This window comes from Glycine max, chromosome 8 (genome assembly GCF_000004515.6).
Source record: "Glycine max cultivar Williams 82 chromosome 8, Glycine_max_v4.0, whole genome shotgun sequence".
NCBI lineage: Eukaryota > Viridiplantae > Streptophyta > Magnoliopsida > Fabales > Fabaceae > Glycine > Glycine max.
The window spans coordinates 6,814,843-6,833,242 of NC_038244.2; the positions used below are offsets into that span (position 1 = coordinate 6,814,843).

At 34.2% G+C, this 18,400-nt stretch overlaps 3 protein-coding genes across 12 annotated transcripts; 2 read left to right on the plus strand and 1 right to left on the minus strand.

Moving 5' to 3' along the window:
- The first annotated feature begins 747 nt into the window (after positions 1-747).
- LOC100780523 (V-type proton ATPase subunit F) lies at positions 748-4,865 on the plus strand. Of its 2 annotated transcripts, XM_003531072.5 has the most exons (5): positions 1,326-1,523; positions 2,209-2,280; positions 3,026-3,107; positions 3,734-3,816; positions 4,456-4,865. In XM_003531072.5, the coding sequence occupies exons 2-5, from the start codon at positions 2,218-2,220 to the stop codon at positions 4,618-4,620; spliced, it is 393 nt and encodes a 130-aa protein (XP_003531120.1). In that variant the 5' UTR covers positions 1,326-1,523; positions 2,209-2,217; the 3' UTR covers positions 4,621-4,865. The 2 variants fall into 2 exon arrangements, with proteins under 2 accessions (XP_040874025.1, XP_003531120.1); XM_041018091.1 differs by lacking the exons at positions 3,026-3,107; positions 3,734-3,816; positions 4,456-4,865 and adding an exon at positions 748-853 and having other exon boundaries at positions 1,325-1,523; positions 2,209-2,281.
- A 2,295-nt stretch (positions 4,866-7,160) lies between these two features.
- Positions 7,161-11,351, plus strand: LOC100786230 (uncharacterized protein At2g02148). 4 transcript variants are annotated; one of them, XM_041018070.1, is made up of 8 exons: positions 7,161-7,255; positions 7,368-7,600; positions 7,687-7,813; positions 8,121-8,453; positions 8,732-8,894; positions 9,784-9,907; positions 10,455-10,712; positions 11,149-11,351. In XM_041018070.1, exons 3-8 carry the CDS (start codon positions 7,693-7,695, stop codon positions 11,248-11,250), a joined length of 1,101 nt encoding a protein of 366 aa, XP_040874004.1. In that variant the 5' UTR covers positions 7,161-7,255; positions 7,368-7,600; positions 7,687-7,692; the 3' UTR covers positions 11,251-11,351. The 4 variants fall into 4 exon arrangements, with proteins under 4 accessions (XP_040874004.1, XP_014634265.1, XP_014634266.1 ...); XM_014778779.2 differs by having other exon boundaries at positions 7,161-7,237; XM_014778780.2 differs by lacking the exon at positions 7,161-7,255 and having other exon boundaries at positions 7,262-7,604.
- Positions 11,352-13,270: 1,919 nt separating this feature from the next.
- LOC100786756 (putative pentatricopeptide repeat-containing protein At2g02150) lies at positions 13,271-17,136 on the minus strand. Of its 6 annotated transcripts, XM_006584991.4 has the most exons (4): positions 14,376-17,136; positions 14,137-14,279; positions 13,745-13,799; positions 13,271-13,643 (listed from the first exon to the last, which is right to left on the minus strand). In XM_006584991.4, exon 1 carries the CDS (start codon positions 16,952-16,954, stop codon positions 14,699-14,701), a length of 2,256 nt encoding a protein of 751 aa, XP_006585054.1. In that variant the 5' UTR covers positions 16,955-17,136; the 3' UTR covers positions 13,271-13,643; positions 13,745-13,799; positions 14,137-14,279; positions 14,376-14,698. The 6 variants fall into 6 exon arrangements, with proteins under 6 accessions (XP_006585054.1, XP_014634270.1, XP_006585055.1 ...); XM_014778784.3 differs by lacking the exon at positions 13,745-13,799 and having other exon boundaries at positions 13,271-13,578; XM_006584992.4 differs by lacking the exon at positions 13,745-13,799.
- Between the last annotated feature and the right edge of the window lie 1,264 nt (positions 17,137-18,400).

Below are 18,400 nucleotides of genomic sequence, written 5' to 3' on the forward strand. Positions count from 1 at the left end.
GTAATTTTTATTAATTAAATTTTTAAATTAAATCTATATATTATTAATATTATTTGTGTTAATTTATCAAAATTAAATAATAATAAAAAATATGATCCATATTCTATTATTTTAATATATTAGAAAAAAATATTACATCAATTTTAATTTATATAAATAACACAATAAATAATTTTAAATTAATATCAAATTATATATATATATATATATATATAATTTTTCATATTTTTATTCATTTGGACTAAATTTATTTATTTTTAATCTCTTAGAGTATGTTTTGATGGAGAAATTTAATAGGGTAATTCAATTTTTTAAATAATTTTAATTACTTTTCAATTAAATAAGATGTTTGGATAAAAAGTTGAAAAGAAATTGAAATTTGAGTGTTTTGATGAGGGATTTTAGTTAACTTAAATATTAGCATTTCAAATTCTTTCATTTTAGGAAAGAATTTGAAATTCTTTTGTGAAACAGCTTCTCTCACTATTCTGCTTCTGATCTTCTTCCTCTGCTTTCGTAGGAAGCGGAACCTGGCGACGAAACACAGCTTAGGGAGCATCCCTCTGGTGTCCAAGGAGATCACCATGGTCAAGGCCTTGGATCCGAAGAAGATGGAGGAGGCGAAGGTCAAGGTTGAAATTGGTGGGGCCCAGCACCACCGAAGCAGCGAATTAGTGTTGGTGGAGGATCTCGATATAGGGTGGGGCCGCTAGTACACCATTTGGGAAGTGGAACTCGCCACACGCGGGTTTGCAAAAAGAAATGTTATTGGGGAAGGAGGCTACGCCGTTGTGTACAGAGGTGTTTTGCACGATGCTTCCGTTGTGGTTGTCAAGAATCTTCTCAACAACAAGTATGTCACTTTCTCTAATTCTCCAACATCTTTTTTTTCTTCAATTTTTTATTCTGCTAGATTCCTCCAACAATTTTCGACCACCTACAACTATATTCATTTAGCATAAACATCTAATTTCATCCTTCAAAAGAAAATAACATTTTATTTTTTATTATCAATTATTAGAAATCAATGACCAATACACCATTTTATTTTAACTTTTAACTGCTGTTACATTTTTTTTTAACACAAAAATGAAGAAATTCAATTTCCTTATCTAAACACAAAATTTTTAAAATGAAGAAATTTAATTTTTTTATCCAAACATAAAATTTAAAAAATAAAAAAATCTAATTTTTTATCTAAACACAATTTTAGAAATGAAGAAATTTAAATTAAAGCATTTAAAATTATCAAAATTTAAAATTTTCTTATGCAAACACAGTCTTAAGAATTAATCAATAACGGTCTCATAATTTAAGAGTGCAGAATGGATATTTATCCAAAACAGAAAAATAAAAAAGCTGAAAAGCGCGAGAGAACGAGGTCTGAAACTTATAGCACTAGCACGCATAATTGTTGGAGCTCCTAACCAGACGGGACTCCTCCCTAGCTCCGTCCACGCGCCGCCGTACGCTCTGAAATCTTCCGTCGTCTCCGCCATCTCCGCTGCCAGCCTTTCGATCTGGTGCGTTCGTTTTGTGCTTTGTTCTGAGTTGTGAAATTTGCGATTTAGTTCTTTTGATTCTGATATCGGTTACTTCGATCCCCTGATGAGGAATTTCAGCGCATAATTCGTTTAAATCACTTTAAATAGAGGCCAGATTGTTGTACGTCTGCTCCAATTTGCATTTCACTTCTCAATTTATAGATCTTTTGATTGGGATTAATGACAAGTAAAGGGATCGTAATTTCAATCAATAACGTGTAAAGGGCCTAAGATCTGCGATTATTTACAATTTAGAAGCACTCAGATTGACTTAGAATTAAAATTTTCAAGTGAGGTTAGTTTGGGATCCCCGTGAAGAATTGGGGTAAATTCTCACCGTGAATTTTGAGGGGATACTAAAGTGGATCATAGTAATAAATGGATATTATGATTTAATGTTGTGTCATATATTTCATCTAGGAATAAAATATGAATTGCATTATTGTTTTATTACTGTTTACTGTCATATGATGAATTGAACACAAATCTCTGAAACTTTGGTTTGTAACCGTGTCAAATGACATTGTGTGATCCATGTAGCCGACCTCACCTAGTGGGATAAGGCTTTGTTGTTCTTGTTTTTGTTATTGCTGTTTACTGTCTAATGCCTATGGAGTTGCGAGTCTCTCTGACTTTTATTGTTCCCCTTGTTTATCATCTCCAGTCATACCAAATGGCCAACAGAGTTCAAATTCCTACCAACAATTCAGCCCTCATTGCTATGATTGCAGATGAGGTAAGAGTGTGGCAATGTCATATATGCTTTCTTTATGTCTTGACTGCTGAAGAACAAATATTGCATGTTTGTGGTGCATGCCCTTTAGATTTCTTTGGAACCTTTAGAATTTCAGTTTGTGAAGATTAAAAACTTGAAATAATTATTGCATCACACTCAGAGTCAGGAAGAGAGTGATTTGCTTCAATAAGACATAAGCTGGTAACTTATTTATATTCTGATAGTTGAGTGCATCAATTAAATAGGAGTATAGGACTTATCAAAACTCAGGAGCAGGTAGTCCTCATTCCTAAACTTCAGTTCAAATTCAATTAGACAATTACTGCAAATCAGATATTCAGCCACTAACATAATGGAACCCCAAACAAGAGTGAAACACATACTGAGTACTGCAAACCTAAAACCCATACATTTCCAGTTTGACACAACTAAATATTTGACTTTACACCCTTAACAGAAAAGTACTGAAATATCCCTATAGCTTAAAAAATTAGTTAAACTAGACAGCTACTTTACTAAGAACTGCAAGTCTGCAACATTACAATGAGCCCCAGACAAATTGAAACCAATTGGTGAGATATTTTATAGTTCAAGCTTATGTTTTAACTTTTAATGTTTCAATGCTGATTGCACCAGTTCTTCATTCTGTTATAGTTGCAGTTTTTTTGTAATTGGTATTCTGAATTTCTGATTGAAATGATTAAAACATCCTGAAGGCTTACAATGAATACTTTATTTTACACAGGATACTGTAGTTGGATTTCTGTTGGCTGGAGTGGGAAATGTTGACATACGTAGGAAGACAAATTACCTCATTGTGGATTCAAGTATGCCACTGAATTATATGTTACTAACTATTCTGTAGTCTGAGTATCGTTGGTTTTAACCCCCTAAAACCTACAATGTTTTTCTTGTGAAATTGTACATCATGAAGTGACTCCCTGCCTCTTTTAGCTACCATCCAAAGTTTGATATCCAATAAACAATATACATACTTTCTTGTTAAGGTATGTGTTGTACAGGTTGTTTTAACTATTTCCTATGAAAATCTTTGAAAACAGGGTAGCATTTTCCTAATTATTAGTGAACATAAGAAATGGAAACTGAATATGTTTTTAAAAAACCAAACAGGCCAAAGGTTTCTATATAACAGCTTATGTTCCTTATCTGCAGCACACAAGAAAGGATAGAGAATACATGTTATAGCCTAGACACTTGTAAGAAATTGACGTATCATATGTATGCATTATTTTTATTACTTTCTCACTGGTTATTAGTAGATATCCTAGAAATTATGGAGTTGATCAGGCTAAAACCTCAGGAAGGTTTTGGGCTATACAAGATAACATTTTTTTGTGTGTGTCAATAGTATCATGTTCTGAAGTATTTTTGGTCAGTTTGAAATCAAGTTGATTTACTCTAGGTTTTTGTTTATCATGACTTTGATTTTCAGAAACAACTGTCAAACAAATTGAGGATGCATTCAAAGAATTTACAACAAGGGAGGATGTTGCAATTGTGCTGATTAGCCAATATGTAAGTCATATTTCATGGCTATAATAAATGGGTCTGGCTGTTGTGCACTTGCATGTTAATTAATACTATCTGCAATTGTTTTCCTACTTCATATGGCCTGAAATATGACCTTATTATTTCCACAAACCCATTTACTTATTGTTAGCTATAATTTAGCACATTTTCTGCTTGGTAATCAAAGTTATTGTTGTGAGAATTGAGAAATTCTGGAAGGAATATACTCATATCCACTACATTCCAAAACTAACGTGAGGTTTTGAATGAACAAATTGCTCTATGAATAAGGCAATACATTACTGGAGTTTTGCTGGACTGACCAACGGGACAATAACAGTCCCAAGTTTATTCGTTGCTTTTCAGACGTAATCCTGTGGGTTTGGTTCAAATGTTGCCAAGTAATTTGATTTCTCACATTTGATTTAATTATGTGATCCATTTCTTTTATTGCCCATTCAGACATCATGGTACCCTACCTGAGATCCGAAAGTATTTTGTTTACGTTATTTATTCTTTGGGCACATTCTTGCTCATTTGACTTTTACTTGTGATCTTGGGTTAAGACCCTGCTACCCCCAACTCCCGGTATCCCGACATGTTTTCCATAAATTCAAAGATCTTATACTTTCCTTCGCTGTGCAGGTTGCAAATATGATAAGGTTTTTGGTTGATAGCTATAACAAGCCTGTTCCTGCAATACTTGAAATCCCTTCTAAAGACCATCCTTATGATCCAGCACATGATTCAGTTCTGTCACGAGTGAAGTATCTCTTCAATACCGAATCAGTTGCATCTGGGAGACGCTGAATTCACCGTTTACAGTTGCAGCTTTTTGGGGGTGTTTGTTGTTTTTCTTTGTACATTATGGTTAATAATCTTTTCTTGAAATTCAGAGTTCTATGTAGATGTAGCTTAAATAATTTGTGCTGTCTTGGGGATAATTTAAAATTCCTGTCACAGAACTTCAAGACGGGCGAATATTTTATGGTGTCATGTCAGATTCAGATGAAAATTTAGCTTGAAATATGCATTTATATAATCTCTTTGACTAATTTCCACCGTGTGATTGAAGTTTGCATGTTGTCACGGGTATACCGTTGTTTGGCATTAAAGATGTTACTAGTTGGACAACCGAAGTCGCCCAGAACTTGCTAAAGGAAATCCTATCTCATCCTATCATATGTTTTCTCAAGATCGATCTTGAAAGATATATAGACATTCTTTGCCTTAGATATGTGCATATGGAGGACAATCTCCTGGGCTAAGATAACATTAAATGTGGTGCCTCTTCCAAGAACAAAGCTAGCTTAAAAAGGACTAATGATCTCTTCTAGAAAAAGATGAAGCCTATTAACAAGGACTTTGAAGATAATTTTATGAAGAACATTACACAGGTTGATAGGTCTCAAGTTAGGATGGAAATGGATCAAGTTGTCTACTAGGGGCTTCGGCTTGGTCTTTGTAAGGCTTGATTTGGTCTGATTTATTTAGTATAAAGATTAAGTTTAATTTTTTTTATAAGTCTAATTAAATAAAAAGGTTAGGTTCAAGTTTTAAAAAAAGTTTGTTAGACCTGTTAAGCTGGCCTATTTAATATATATATATATAATTTAAAAGATATAAATCAATCTCATATTAGAGTGTTCTATTTCATGCACAAATTAAAATGGAAGTATGTGTCTTTTTTATATTAAATTTTAAAAAGTATTATATGAATTCTCAAAGTTTAATCGTATAGTCATTAAATTCTGATCATACATAATATTTATTGTATGATAGGTTAGTAGGTCAAGTCAGACTTTTAAATAGGTCAAGTTAAATCTAAAAAAATAATCTATAACAGATTTTTAATTCAGACCATAATCTAGCATGTTTTTACCCCTAATCTCAAGTTCTTAAAGTGATAGTTCTCTTCCAAGAATAAAACTAGTTAAAAGGGACTAATGATTTCTTGTAGAAAAAGATGAAGCCTACTAACAAGTAATTTGGAGATAATTTTATGAAGGATATTACAGAGATTGATATAGGTCTCAAGTCCTTGAAGTGTGTGTTTGGTTGACATGGACGAGGCCATGGTCATCAGTTAGCAAAGGTTTACATATTATTATTATTAATAATATTATTTGTGTGTGTGAAACAAGGTAGGTGTTGAAATCAAAATCATGGTACCCTCAATCCAAATTATCTGAAACTTTTTTTATCCCATTATCTGATTATTGGATCTTTTATTCCCTTTCTTCTTGTGATGCATAACTAACCATTCTCCATGCATATCCGCCCCCTGTTTTGTTATCGTTTTTATTTGAATAATTAATAACATAATTCTGGGCAATTGAGGATTCTGAAATATCTTGAAATTATTGCATTAGTATCCGTGGAAGGGGTCGATATTGTGGCAAATGGTGTTTGTGTTGGAGCTTCAACGAGAAACACTATGGGAGGAAACAAACAATCTTTGGTAATTGGTATGATGGCCATAATGTCCATATTTCCTGCAAAGTAAGTATTGGCCTTCATATTCAATGTTGTACCAATGACTGACTCCTAATCTTAACTTGAGTACTTGACTGACCATCAGTTTATGGAGATTAATTTCCACACATACCTATGCATATCTACCACGATTAACATGCAATTCGTTCGCACCCACTTTGATGAATTTGCCAATAACTGAAGCTAACTCAAGTAGGAAACTGTTGTAATAGAAAACAAAGTTTAGGCTAAGGAAGCAAACCCAAACTAACGTATTTATCATTGTGTCCGTTTCAACAGTGAATTATGGTGACCATGTCTTCACTATTAGATAATGATAAAAAAGAAATCGTTGAAGGATCACCACTCATCACCTTTCATCTATCTTTCAGTTAATCAAATTTTATCATGAAATTACCATGGCCAACATCCTGTAAGTCAAGATGTAACTTCCATAGTTATTTTAGCTTAGCTATATTGGTAGGATAACCAACTATCTTCTCCATTAACTTTATAATAAGTGCTTCTAACCAAGATTCACATAGTCATCTTCTAATAAGATTTTTGTGAGCAAAAAATTTACAGCTTTGAATTTCACTGTTAGAAGATTACACGCAAATGAGTTTCTTTTTCTTTTAGGACTAAAGTAGTCTTCCAATGACTACATTTATAAATTTTGTAGTTGATAATTAATATTATAAGTGAAAAAAAGTAATTAAAATTATATTGAAAAGTTAAAATAATAATTATTTTTTTACAACAATTACGAAGGAAGTAATAAATTTATTTTATAAAGTTACAGTTTACTAAACTAACTGCGAGTCTATACATTTTTTTTTTTATATTTTAGAAAATAAAAGAAAGGAGGTGCAGTAGTCAAGTAGTAAGTAACCTAACTGGTGCGGAGATGGGAGTGAGGTTTGGGAACTGGTTTGAGCACAGGAAACCTCAGGTACGGTCTCAACCTCAGGTTTGGAACTCTTCCTTCTTCCTCTCTCTCTGGATAGCCGTTAACAATCTCATTCTCTTTCTCACTCTTCCCATTCCACCATGCTGTCTCTCTCTCCCAAACCCTTTTGCAGTGACACATTCAAGAACCAACCCATCGACTTTGGCTGAATTGCGAATTCCATTTCCCTAATTCCCGCAAATGGGTGCTAGGGTTCCCGTGCAGCATTACAATCTCAACTCTCCATCTTCCTTCATCGACAGCCCTCTCCACGTCCTCAACGCCGTCGACGCCTGAACCGCCGCCTCCGCCATCGACCACATCACCGCCGACGACAACCCCAACGACGATTCCGCCTCCGCCGTCGTCAGTACTGCCTTCCTTCAATTCCTTTTTTTTGTTTCCTCTAATTTCAATTTTTCCACTCTGAAATTTCTTCAATTTCGTTGCAGGATTGCATGAATGAATCGCATAGGAGCTGTTTGCCGCTTCACAGTGTGGAGGTAGACGAGGATCGCGCTAGTCTAGACACTAATGAGTCTTCTAGAACTACCTCTTATGATATCTTGACAGTTGAGGGTAAAAAAATTCGCTTCAACTTCTTAATTCTGATATTGTCATAGGAGTTCAATGGCTATGCACTGTGAAGTGTAAAAACTTTTATAATGTCAACTAATTAGAAATCATTGTTATTATAACTTTTAAAGTATGAGTTATACTAAAAATCAACAAAGTTATCATGGTAGTTTGTGATCAGATGAAAGTGTAAAATTACTTTGCACTATCAGTGCATAGCCTATTTTCTCTTGTTCTAAATGTGTGGTCAAGGTTGAGTTAACTTGTTAAGGACGTAAGGTTAATTGATTTTAGTTCAACTTGGAACCAGATGTTTCGCCTATTGAACCGGCAAGGGCGAGATTTTTGCAAATTGTTGTGGATCATTTTGTTGAAGACCGTGTGATTGAGATGCCAGATTCTGAGGCTGATTGTGCCGGCCAAGACAAAATGAGTAAGAGGAGGACGAGTGAGATCCAGTATGAAGGAGACCCAAATTTCGCCCTGCCTTTGATGTATATGGCGAATATGTATGAAAGTTTAGTTAGTGATGTGAATAATAGGCTTGCTTCCTTGAATGGTATTCGGGAGAAGACAATAGGGGTAGCCCTTGAAGCTGCCGGTGGTTTGTATAGAAAACTGGCTAAGAAATTTCCTAAAAAGGGTAATTAAGTCTTCCTTGTATCCTTTATGTATTCTAGGTAGTTTTGATTTGCTTATGTTTCTTTTTTGGAGGGGCAATTTAGTTGTTTGAAGATGATTTTTCAATTCCATGTATAATGCTTCATATTTCTCGTAAAAAAGAATTGAATATGTACTTCAGCGGCCGAACATGCAACTAGGCAGTTTGGTGTGGGAGGGTTTTTTCCTTTTCTTTTTTCATGACAGTTTCATATTGACGTATTGATGGCAACATTTAATGTGTGAGTTGCCCCTCATCAGGACCATGTACATTTAAGAGAAGAGAATTGGCTACTTCTATGGAAACGAGGACAAGGTTCCCAGAACTAGTTATACAAGAAGAGAAGCGTGTTCGCTTTGTGGTAGTTAATGGATTAAGAATTGTTGAAAAACCTAATAATGTGCCGATTGATGATGCTGAGTGGTAAGTCGAGTGTTGTGGCGTTTTCACTTTTAATTGTGATGGGCCTTTTTGATTGGCAAAGTTTGGTTAGGTAAGAGGATTGAATAATATCCTTTTCTCTTGACCTGAAGATCCTTTTGGCTCGTTTAAGCATTAATATGATTTTCTCTCACCTAAATCCTTAAGTGTGGAAAAACGGATGCATAGATAGAACAACAGAAATGGAACAAGGTTGAAAGTGCAAATGGTGGCATTCATCTTGTCGCAAATGTAGTTTGGCCTATTTTTTTTGGTGCTTTTCTTCTAATAATATAAATTATTGTTTCTATTTGCGATGTCTAACAATAAGAAATATTAAAAGTAAGATTCTTGGGAAGGATAGGAGTCCTTCTAAATAAATAAAAGAAAACAGTTGGCCAGAGCAACTCATAAATGCAATGTAGCAGTCCAATCTCTCTGCATGTTAAGAATGAAATTTCCCTTGAAAGAAGCCAATAAAGCACACATATCTCGCTTCCTAACTCATTTATTCCATTGATAACCGCTTGAAACTGTATCATGACTGTTTGAAGGTGAAAGCATACCCCCAGTATTCCATAAGATTGACCATAAAATTCCAAGATATACGAAGGGTATTGTTTTTGAACTAGACCTGTACATAATAATCAATCCACAAATCTACAGCAAACAATTTTTACTTATCTGATGTCAAACTTGTTTGTGCCGTTTTAAGAAAGCATATGGTTGAAGATATTTGATTGATTATTTACGTTTTATCATCCTAGGCCTTTTTATATCCTGTTCAGGAACTATTGATGACCCTAAATAAAATGAGATAGAGATTGAACATTTATTTGAACTTTGCTAAGTGTGTAATTCTTGGTCTCATTTGCTTTATTCTTGGTTTTAGGTTTAAGAGATTGACGGGTCGGAGTGAAGTTGCTATCTCAGCCAATGATTACAAATTTTACTCTCCAAGACACAAGTATAGGCGTGGTGCATCAATTTCACTTTCAAATATCCAAGATATCCCTGTATGTGTGATGTGCTTCATTTTTGGCAAATGAATTGCTTCCTTAAAGATGCATAATACATGAGCTACTGCAGTTTTGTGCACAATGCCTAAACTGCAATTTCTAAATTTGTACCATTTTTGGAAAAGTTTTACTAGCATGCTGATTATGAATATAATGTACTTTGTCATCTGCTACCTGCATAATTATGATTGATACACCATGATTATTGATGTATATCATACTAAATGGAATAGAAGATCATGTTTAAAGGCTGCATAAATTTTAGTTGCTGGCTGCACTTATTTGTATCCAGACTCTATCTAGTAAGTGATCGATGAATGTTGTTGTTATCACCTCAGTACATGAATGTTGCATTCTCCTTATTTATAAACTGACAATAAAATTATATTAGCTGCCTTTTTAGTAACTGTTGGTTTGTTTACCCTATTTTCATGCTTATGCCTTAATTATGTTTTCTGTTGCTTTAGTTGTGCTTGGTGTGGATCTTAGGACATTTTTTTCCTGTTACTTTTAATAATATTTTAAGAGTATTATCTCTTACCAGCCACAAAATCAGCAGCAAACACCGTGCAAACATCACTTGCAGTCATTGCCACATCAACCTCAGCTTCATCCAGTTCTCCAGAACAATCAAACTATGCACCAAAGTCAGCATGCAGGGCCCTATTCTCATAACCCTCAAAGTGGTCCTTCACACCTACCTGAAATTTCTCATGCTCACCAGCCAATATCAATATCTCAACACATGACTTGCTTACAACCACTCACTGGTGGCAATGTTGGAGGACGCTTGCACATGCTGGTGAGTTTATTTGATTTAGATTTTGTTTTGTCAAATTAGGATAGAGTTTTTGCAACTCAATTTGCATGTCTAAAAGTGTGGTAAGACCAACCTATTTATGCCGTTTTGTGTCATTTCTCTAATTGCTGAGTTAATACTCACTGTATTGTATTTGCTCTGAGGCCTATCCCTGGTATGTTGGTTTAAAATTGAAACCTAATTCTGATAGTAGATACTTATTATGGATTTCTCAATAAAGATTTCATATTAGTACTAAGGTTTTACTTAATCTGCCTTATTATGTGTAGTAATCAATATGTCACATGACCAGGCCAACAGTTTAAATATCTTTATAATGCTATGAGACACTCGAACAAATTTTATTGATTTTAGTTGTTTGACATTTCCTTAAACTATTTCTTTTTTGCTGAGTTGTATCTTATTGCCTATTATACAGCCAACAACTCCTGCAAAGTTTTGTGATGAATGCGGGGCTCCATATCTGAGGGAAACATCCAAGTTCTGCTCCGAGTGCGGTTCGAAGAGATTAGGAACATAGCAGGTTTAGACAAGTTTTACTAGTCCATTCCCATTATAACATTTGTCCTCAACATTTTTTTATCACAGGTGTACTCAGGTTTTTTATATTATTAGTTTTTATAGTATTTTTTTATGTTCTTATTTACCCTAATAAATAGAAAATAGTATAGTTTTCACTTGAAAGTTGTGGTCTGGTAAATAGTTGTAGATATATCTATTGGGTTTGAACTTGTGGGAGCTTTATGAACCGGAATGCAGAACTTCAAGAAGACGTGAAATTGACAAGGTTGTTTGGTTTTAGCTTTTCTCTTTTAGTCTGTTTGGTAATAGGATGCTCTAACGTACTATATTTGTATTAATTAACTACATGGGTGTGGTAAAATCATGCGTTGTATATTTTGCACACACAAGAAGCTCAATTTCCGTCGAGATTTGTCCATATGCAAAAGTTGTTAGTCGAATAGAAATATGACGTGATTGCTTCCAAAATTTACTTGAAGGGTCAATGATTTGAATCTTGAAATCGGATTGGGAAAGATTTTATTTAGAATATCACTTTCAACTGAAAGGTTAATTTAACAGCTATTAAAAAACATAGTTGTTAGATTTATCTTCCAGTTGAAAGTAGTATTTTAAATAAAGCCTTTCCCAATACAAATTAAATAAATAAATAAAAACTATGCTTGAAGGATACTTGATTAGAGAATTAAGAATGAAATGATAAAATATATGCAAAAGTAATTGTTCTAGAAATATGTTGTGGCAGTACGTAAAATGTACTTGCAATGCTTATGAGGAAGGTTTTATTTAAAATACTACTTTCAACAATGCTTACGAGGATACTGGATTATTTTTGTTTTTTGTTTGATTCAATCTCTATTCTTCATAACCTTGTATGTATTTTAAAGTTGATCATTTCGTCATCCGAAAAAGCTATCTTTCTTAAATTTTTAGTTATTTATGAAATAAAAGTAACTCCATTACTATTCAACATGATCATCTCGTTTTCTTGATTGTTATTGATTTCAGATATTAGATGCTGATGAAAGAGTATATGAAATGTCTGGTACTAATAAATGTTAATAAAAGAACATGACTAAAGTAAAAAAAAAAAAAAAAAGCTAAATTGTTTTAATTAATAGAAAAATGTAGATTAAGAACATTTAATTATATATAGACTTTCCAGCCAAATTAAACTCATGTACAGATGGTAACAATTTTGACAAATAAAAATGTAAATTATTTTTAATAATTACAAAGGACATACTGACATTCTTGATTGTACCAAGCACGACAAAAATGAATGATTTCATTTCATTTCCATTTTCATTCGTTAGGAAGTCATAACAAATCAAATATGAAACTTGATTCCTCTGTTAGGAACCTTATCATGTTTTGTTTCTATCTTCTACACGCCCACAGTTACACATTTGTTGTATTTCCTATTTAAACACCAACTAAATGGCTTTATCCTTGATGAAACATTGCATTCAGGGGGTAGAAAGTAGAGCCAAGCAAATAAATACAACCCCGACATGTCAGGTGAAATGGGGAGGGATGGAATTATTGGTGAATACATGTCACCATCTGATGTTTCATAATTTTTTTTTCACATAAAAATAAAAAATAAACCTATACTAACTATTCATCATAATCTTTTATTTTGGTCTCGTCCATTTTTTCTTTGGATTCCACAGCTTACATCGATGTCCTGTGGTCCAATTTTTCTTTGGATCCCATTACTCACATCATGAGTTCTTTAGATGGAAATGCATGTTAAATGGAATGCTGTAGGTAGAAATTGAATAAATATTTCTATTGGCTGAATTTTTTTTCTGCTAACAAAAATCAAATCTACATCATATATGTACTTGTGTACCCCCATTCATTGAATATGGGCGCCATTCATGATAGTATGTATAGTCATACGTGATTTTGACAAAAGGTGTGAAAATACTAATTGCCATACCGCAATAATATAGTGGTATTGTTTTGGCACATTGTCCCATTTAGTTGTTTATTCTTTGTGATACAAAGGCTGGTCAAAACACCTGAGAATGCTGGTGATCTTATATCAGTAAGTTATTTTGCTAGTACAACAGTAAATCATCCTTGAATCTAGTAACCTTGAAATGAGACAACCTCTTCTCTCCCCTAAACATTTTATTGCCCAAATCAATCAATCAATAAATAAATATACACCTGATCTTTTAGACTGTTTGTCTTTGTTAGCTACAAGATTAGGGAGAGAACAAGATAAGCCTGAAACTTTCCACCCATTGGAATGATTCACAAATTTCTAGCTCTAGACCTCTTGGATCCATGTCATCTAGAAGCAGCCTCCTGCCTGCATGAAGCGAAGTACACATATCAGGTGCATAAAGCGCCTCAGCTTCCAAGCAAGTGAACAACCTGATGATAATGTACTGCTGATTATCAGCATGTTAGCTTAAATATGTAGTTGGTTTACAATTGGCAGAAATAAGGGGGGGAATTATCTTAGACAGACTTACCTATTGAGTTAGCAATGAAAAACTCACATCAAATTCTAATCTCCATGCAATAAAACTGAAATCAATTTGTTAGATTAAAGAAAGAATGAGTACTTAACACCAATGCCAGTGGTGCCAGTTATTATCAAAATAAAAATTACTTTGGAAATGTATGAACTGTGTAAAAAATGTTCAATAGTAAGCGTTTATATTGTGAAATGCATAGATAGAATCAGAAAAGTGGTGCTAGTCCAACAGGGCTAGGAAAGATTTTACAAGAGAAGCCGCTTTCTAATAAAACAGAGAAAGTTTCTGTACAGGGGCCTGGTCTATAAAGGGACTTGAGATCACCACTATGGTTGCGTGTGTTAACATTATTGCCTTTAATAAAATGCTAAGAAAGTATCATACACCTTGCATGTCCCAGTGGTGAAAAGGGCATCCCACTATGGCTGAACTCCTCTACATCTGCCAAATAAAGATTTGCTGTTCTGTGAAAGTCAGTTCCTGACTGTGAAGCACAGAGCTTGTGCAATTTGGTAACAGCAGTAAGGCACTGAAACAAAAGGAATAAGACTATAAGACAACTTGCATCAAGTACATAGTTCGAAAGGAAAGAAATCTAAGCATATAGAAGAATAGTGTCCAGTACCTATAATTATGAGCTTCCTAGTTATAATATTAGCCAAGTTGATTTCAAGCCAGGAAAACATCACATTATGGTTGTCTTGATTATCAAATGAGAACATGATTATTGATGTACAAATCCCAGAAGCTGCAGGATTTACATCATAAAAAATTCAAGTGCCTTGAGAATGAGAAAGCATCAATTGGAACAGCCAGATGTCATTATCTAATGATGCATCAAATTCATTTCAATGATGCTATTGAACTTTGGCATAAAATGAAGTAAACTAGATTGTAGGCCACCAAAATAAGGAACAGGAGACCAAGTATGTATAACATGTTTTCCTCTCAAGTGTGTACAGAGGGAACTGTTATGTCAATAGTCCCAGAAATTAGGCCCCTCCTCGCCATATCATCATGAAGTGCCAGAGCCTCATTGATGTCTCCTAGTTCATAATACTTTCTCAATAGACAAATACAGAGAACTTGATCAGGAATAATGCCTTTCCTGAGCATCTCATCTAGCAACGACTTTGCCAGCTGTACTTGGCCATAACGAGAAAAACCCCAAATCAGTGAAGTATAAGCACACAGGTCTAGCTCCATACCTATTTCAACCATTCTATTTCGCAAACTCAAAGCTTCTCCAGGATTTCCATGCTTCATGTTCCCATCAATCAAAGAAGTATAAACCAATTTATCTGGACTGATTCCCTTATCCAGCATCTCATTGAACAGGTTCTTGGCTTCTTCAAGACAATCATTTTTACAAAGGCCATCAATCAGAGCAGTGTAAATCATAATATTAGGTTGCAAACCATTTCTAGTCATGTGGTCAAAGTATCTAACAGCCTGTTGAACTAAACCTATTTTGCATAAACCATCAATTAGTACACCATATGTTACCACTGTTATCTTGATACCCAAATCCTGCATCTCTTGTAATAGATTAACAGCTTCTGTGGTTTTCCCAACCTTAAAATATGCATCTATAAGGGTTGTATATATGTAACTATTAGCAGTCAGACCACAATCCATCATCTCCCGAATTACAGCCATAGAATCTTCTATTTCATTTTGTCTGCAAAGACCCCATATTTTAGTTCCATACAGCAACAGGTCTGGCTTCAAGTTTTTCTTGTTCATTTCCTCTAAAATATCCATGGCCTTCTCCATCATCTTAGCCTTGATATATCCATGAAAAAGGGAAGTATAAATCTGTTGATTAAGAGTCCATCCAGCTTTCAACAATGCCCCAAATAATTCTTCTGCCTCTCTCATTCTTCCATCTTCACAAAGACCATCCAGTAATGCAGTGTAGGTGACAATATTTAAGTTAACTCCAGCCTGCTGCATCTCACTTTCCAGTTTAAATGCTTCGTTGAGATCACCTATTTTACAATTTGCATCGATCAGAGATGTATACGTAAATTCGTTGGGTTGAAGACCAACACGTATCATGTCAACAAAAAATTTATTTGCTTCCAGTAACATGCCTGCCTTGCAAAATGCATCAATTAGTGTACTATAAGTTACAACATTTGGTTGCAACCCTCTTTGCTTCATCCCATGCAGATACTCAAAAGCTTGAGGAATTCTTTCAAATTTACAGAAGCAATTAATAAGAGAATTGTATGTTATCACATCTGGTTCACATCCTGCATCTTTCATTTCCTCAAATACACTAACTGCTCCAGTTAGCATCCCTACCTTTCCATACCCATCAATGAGAGAATTATAAGTGACAATGTCTGGCCTAAGACCCTTAGCTTTCATTTCTTCAAATAAACTCCTAGCAGCTTCTAAGTCCCCTTCTCTGGCCAGACAGCCTATCACCATATTATATGTAAAAACCGAGGGCGAGAGGCCAGCCACAACCATATCCTTGAAAAAACTTAATGCCAATCCCCCTTTGCTTGATTTTGAAAGCCTGTGAAGAAGCTCATTACAAGACCTCACTTTTGGTAGAACCCTGAACTTGTTCATCTTCCAAAAGCATTGCCTAGCCTCCTCAAGCATCCCCAAATCCACTAAAACATTAAACAAAGTATCAAACACTCCAAAACCAGGCCTACAAACATTCCTAGTAGACCACAACATATCAAAGAAATCACAACCCGGAAACTCCCTCCCCAACAAAATCCACTCTTTGATGACACTTCTGGCATCAAGATAAAACATTCCACAAAACAAAATGTGAGCCAAAACGCAATAAGACTCCGCGGCATGGCGAAACCCGGCACGAGCCCCTGCCTCCTTGAAGAACTTCAGGGCTGATTTAGGGTCCCCTTTCAGCTTCACCAAAGCCTTAGACACCCAAATGGGTGCCAATGCTGAATCAGACAAGTGAGGACCGTCCTGCTGCAAGAAACTACGCATTGATTCGGAAGCAATGTCATCAAAAGAAGGTTTTGAGACAAAGGGGTATCTTATAACACACAGAAAGCTGGTGAACCAAATCACGGGGCGAGCAAAAATTGAATTTTGAGAGGAGAGGGATGAAGGAGTGAGGAAAAGAGGAAAAGGGTTTTGAAGGGGTGAGGAATGAAAGGAGCTTACTCGGAGTGAGGCCCTGCCACCGATGTTGCGCGCAAAAAGCAACATGTTTTGGTGAAAAGAACTTGGATTGGATTTGGATTCTTCATAGTGGGGATTGGTGTTGATAGTGCATGAGGGGCTTCATTGCATTTGCTAGTGTTGAAGGAACAAGAATGAATGAATGAATGCTATTAGGGTTTATGGAACATACGGGGAAGACCATTCCGGCCATTAGTTGTACTATTCAACTTCCTAGTTAATTTTAATTGACTTCTTTTAAACAAAAACTAAACAAAAGTTGTGAAATTAACATGGAGTAAATCTTTGAAACTAAAATTAGGCTTAAATTTTTTTTTCTGCGTCAAAAAAAATTCCTTTAAATTTGGGGTTAGTTTTTTTTAGTTCCCAAATTAAAATTTATATTTTTTTTTAGTTTCTCAAATACACAAAATGTTTCTTTTAGTATCATTTTGACTTGGTTTTTGCAATTTGAATGTACAATTATCATAAGGGACTAAAAAAAATATCATGAATTCCAGATACTAAAGAAAATATTAAGTTTTAATTAGAGGAACTCTAACAAAATTATTGTTTTGTTTTAACAATGACTATACTAAAAATTGAATCTAAGACTTTAGATATATATTATCTAGTTTTATAATTTATCATTATTATAGTTCATAATAAAGTTAATGACAAGGATCAATGTAACTAACGGATTCAATTTAAAAATTTAAGAATTACTACGACAAAGTCTCACAATTTTAGAAATTAAGTATGTTTAATAATGATGAAAGAAGATTAAAATGGGGTGAAAAGAAGATAAACATGTGGAAAGGTATGAATTTTGTAGGTTTGACATTGAAGAGATGGCAAATAATTTTTTGAAATTATTGTGGGGCTCATGCAAAAACATTTTTTCACTTATACGAGGAGAAATGTGAGGTCTCATTTTGTGTTGCGTCTTATTCTAGTTTCTTTTGCCATGGCAACAATGGTTCTAATATGCAAGTTTTTGGCACCATTATTTTTAGTGCTCGAGAGCCTGCTCCCAATGAACAATCATAACCAGCTTTGTTGTTGATTTATGTCCGTCCATTGTGGATATACACCACTCACTTTTAAAGGAACATAAACGAAAACTAAGTGAGTTTTTTTAGAGGATCATTTTTTTCCCTCACATGATCAATTGCAAAATGTTTTATTAATAATTCCTTTTTTATTTTTAAAAACCAAATAGTAATAAATTCAAATAACAAGTATTTTTTATCTATCAAATAACTTTAATTCAAATATTTCTTATTTATTTTCACTTTATTTTTCTTCTACAAAACAACCTATATTTCCCACTACCTACTCTCCCCTATTTATTCTCCATCTAAATAATGATAAAATAACTCTCAATTTTTCTTCTGGTTGCACAAATTAATATATATCATTGAAGGTTTATTCATGACATTAGTTAAATGATGATATCACACTATGTCAAATAGACAATCATGTGTTATGCCA

Coding starts and splice junctions, on each gene's coding strand:
- LOC100780523 (XM_003531072.5), top strand. CDS start 2,218: ATGGCCAACAGAGTTCAAATTCCTACCAACAATTCAGCCCTCATTGCT. Junction 2,281..3,025: donor TTGCTATGATTGCAGATGAG/GTAAGAGTGTGG, acceptor TATTTTACACAG/GATACTGTAGTTGGATTTCT. Junction 3,108..3,733: donor TTACCTCATTGTGGATTCAA/GTATGCCACTGA, acceptor TTTGATTTTCAG/AAACAACTGTCAAACAAATT.
- LOC100786230 (XM_041018070.1), top strand. CDS start 7,693: ATGAATGAATCGCATAGGAGCTGTTTGCCGCTTCACAGTGTGGAGGTA. Junction 8,895..9,783: donor CCGATTGATGATGCTGAGTG/GTAAGTCGAGTG, acceptor TCTTGGTTTTAG/GTTTAAGAGATTGACGGGTC. Junction 9,908..10,454: donor CAAATATCCAAGATATCCCT/GTATGTGTGATG, acceptor ATCTCTTACCAG/CCACAAAATCAGCAGCAAAC.
- LOC100786756 (XM_014778784.3), bottom strand. CDS start 16,954: ATGTTGCTTTTTGCGCGCAACATCGGTGGCAGGGCCTCACTCCGAGTA.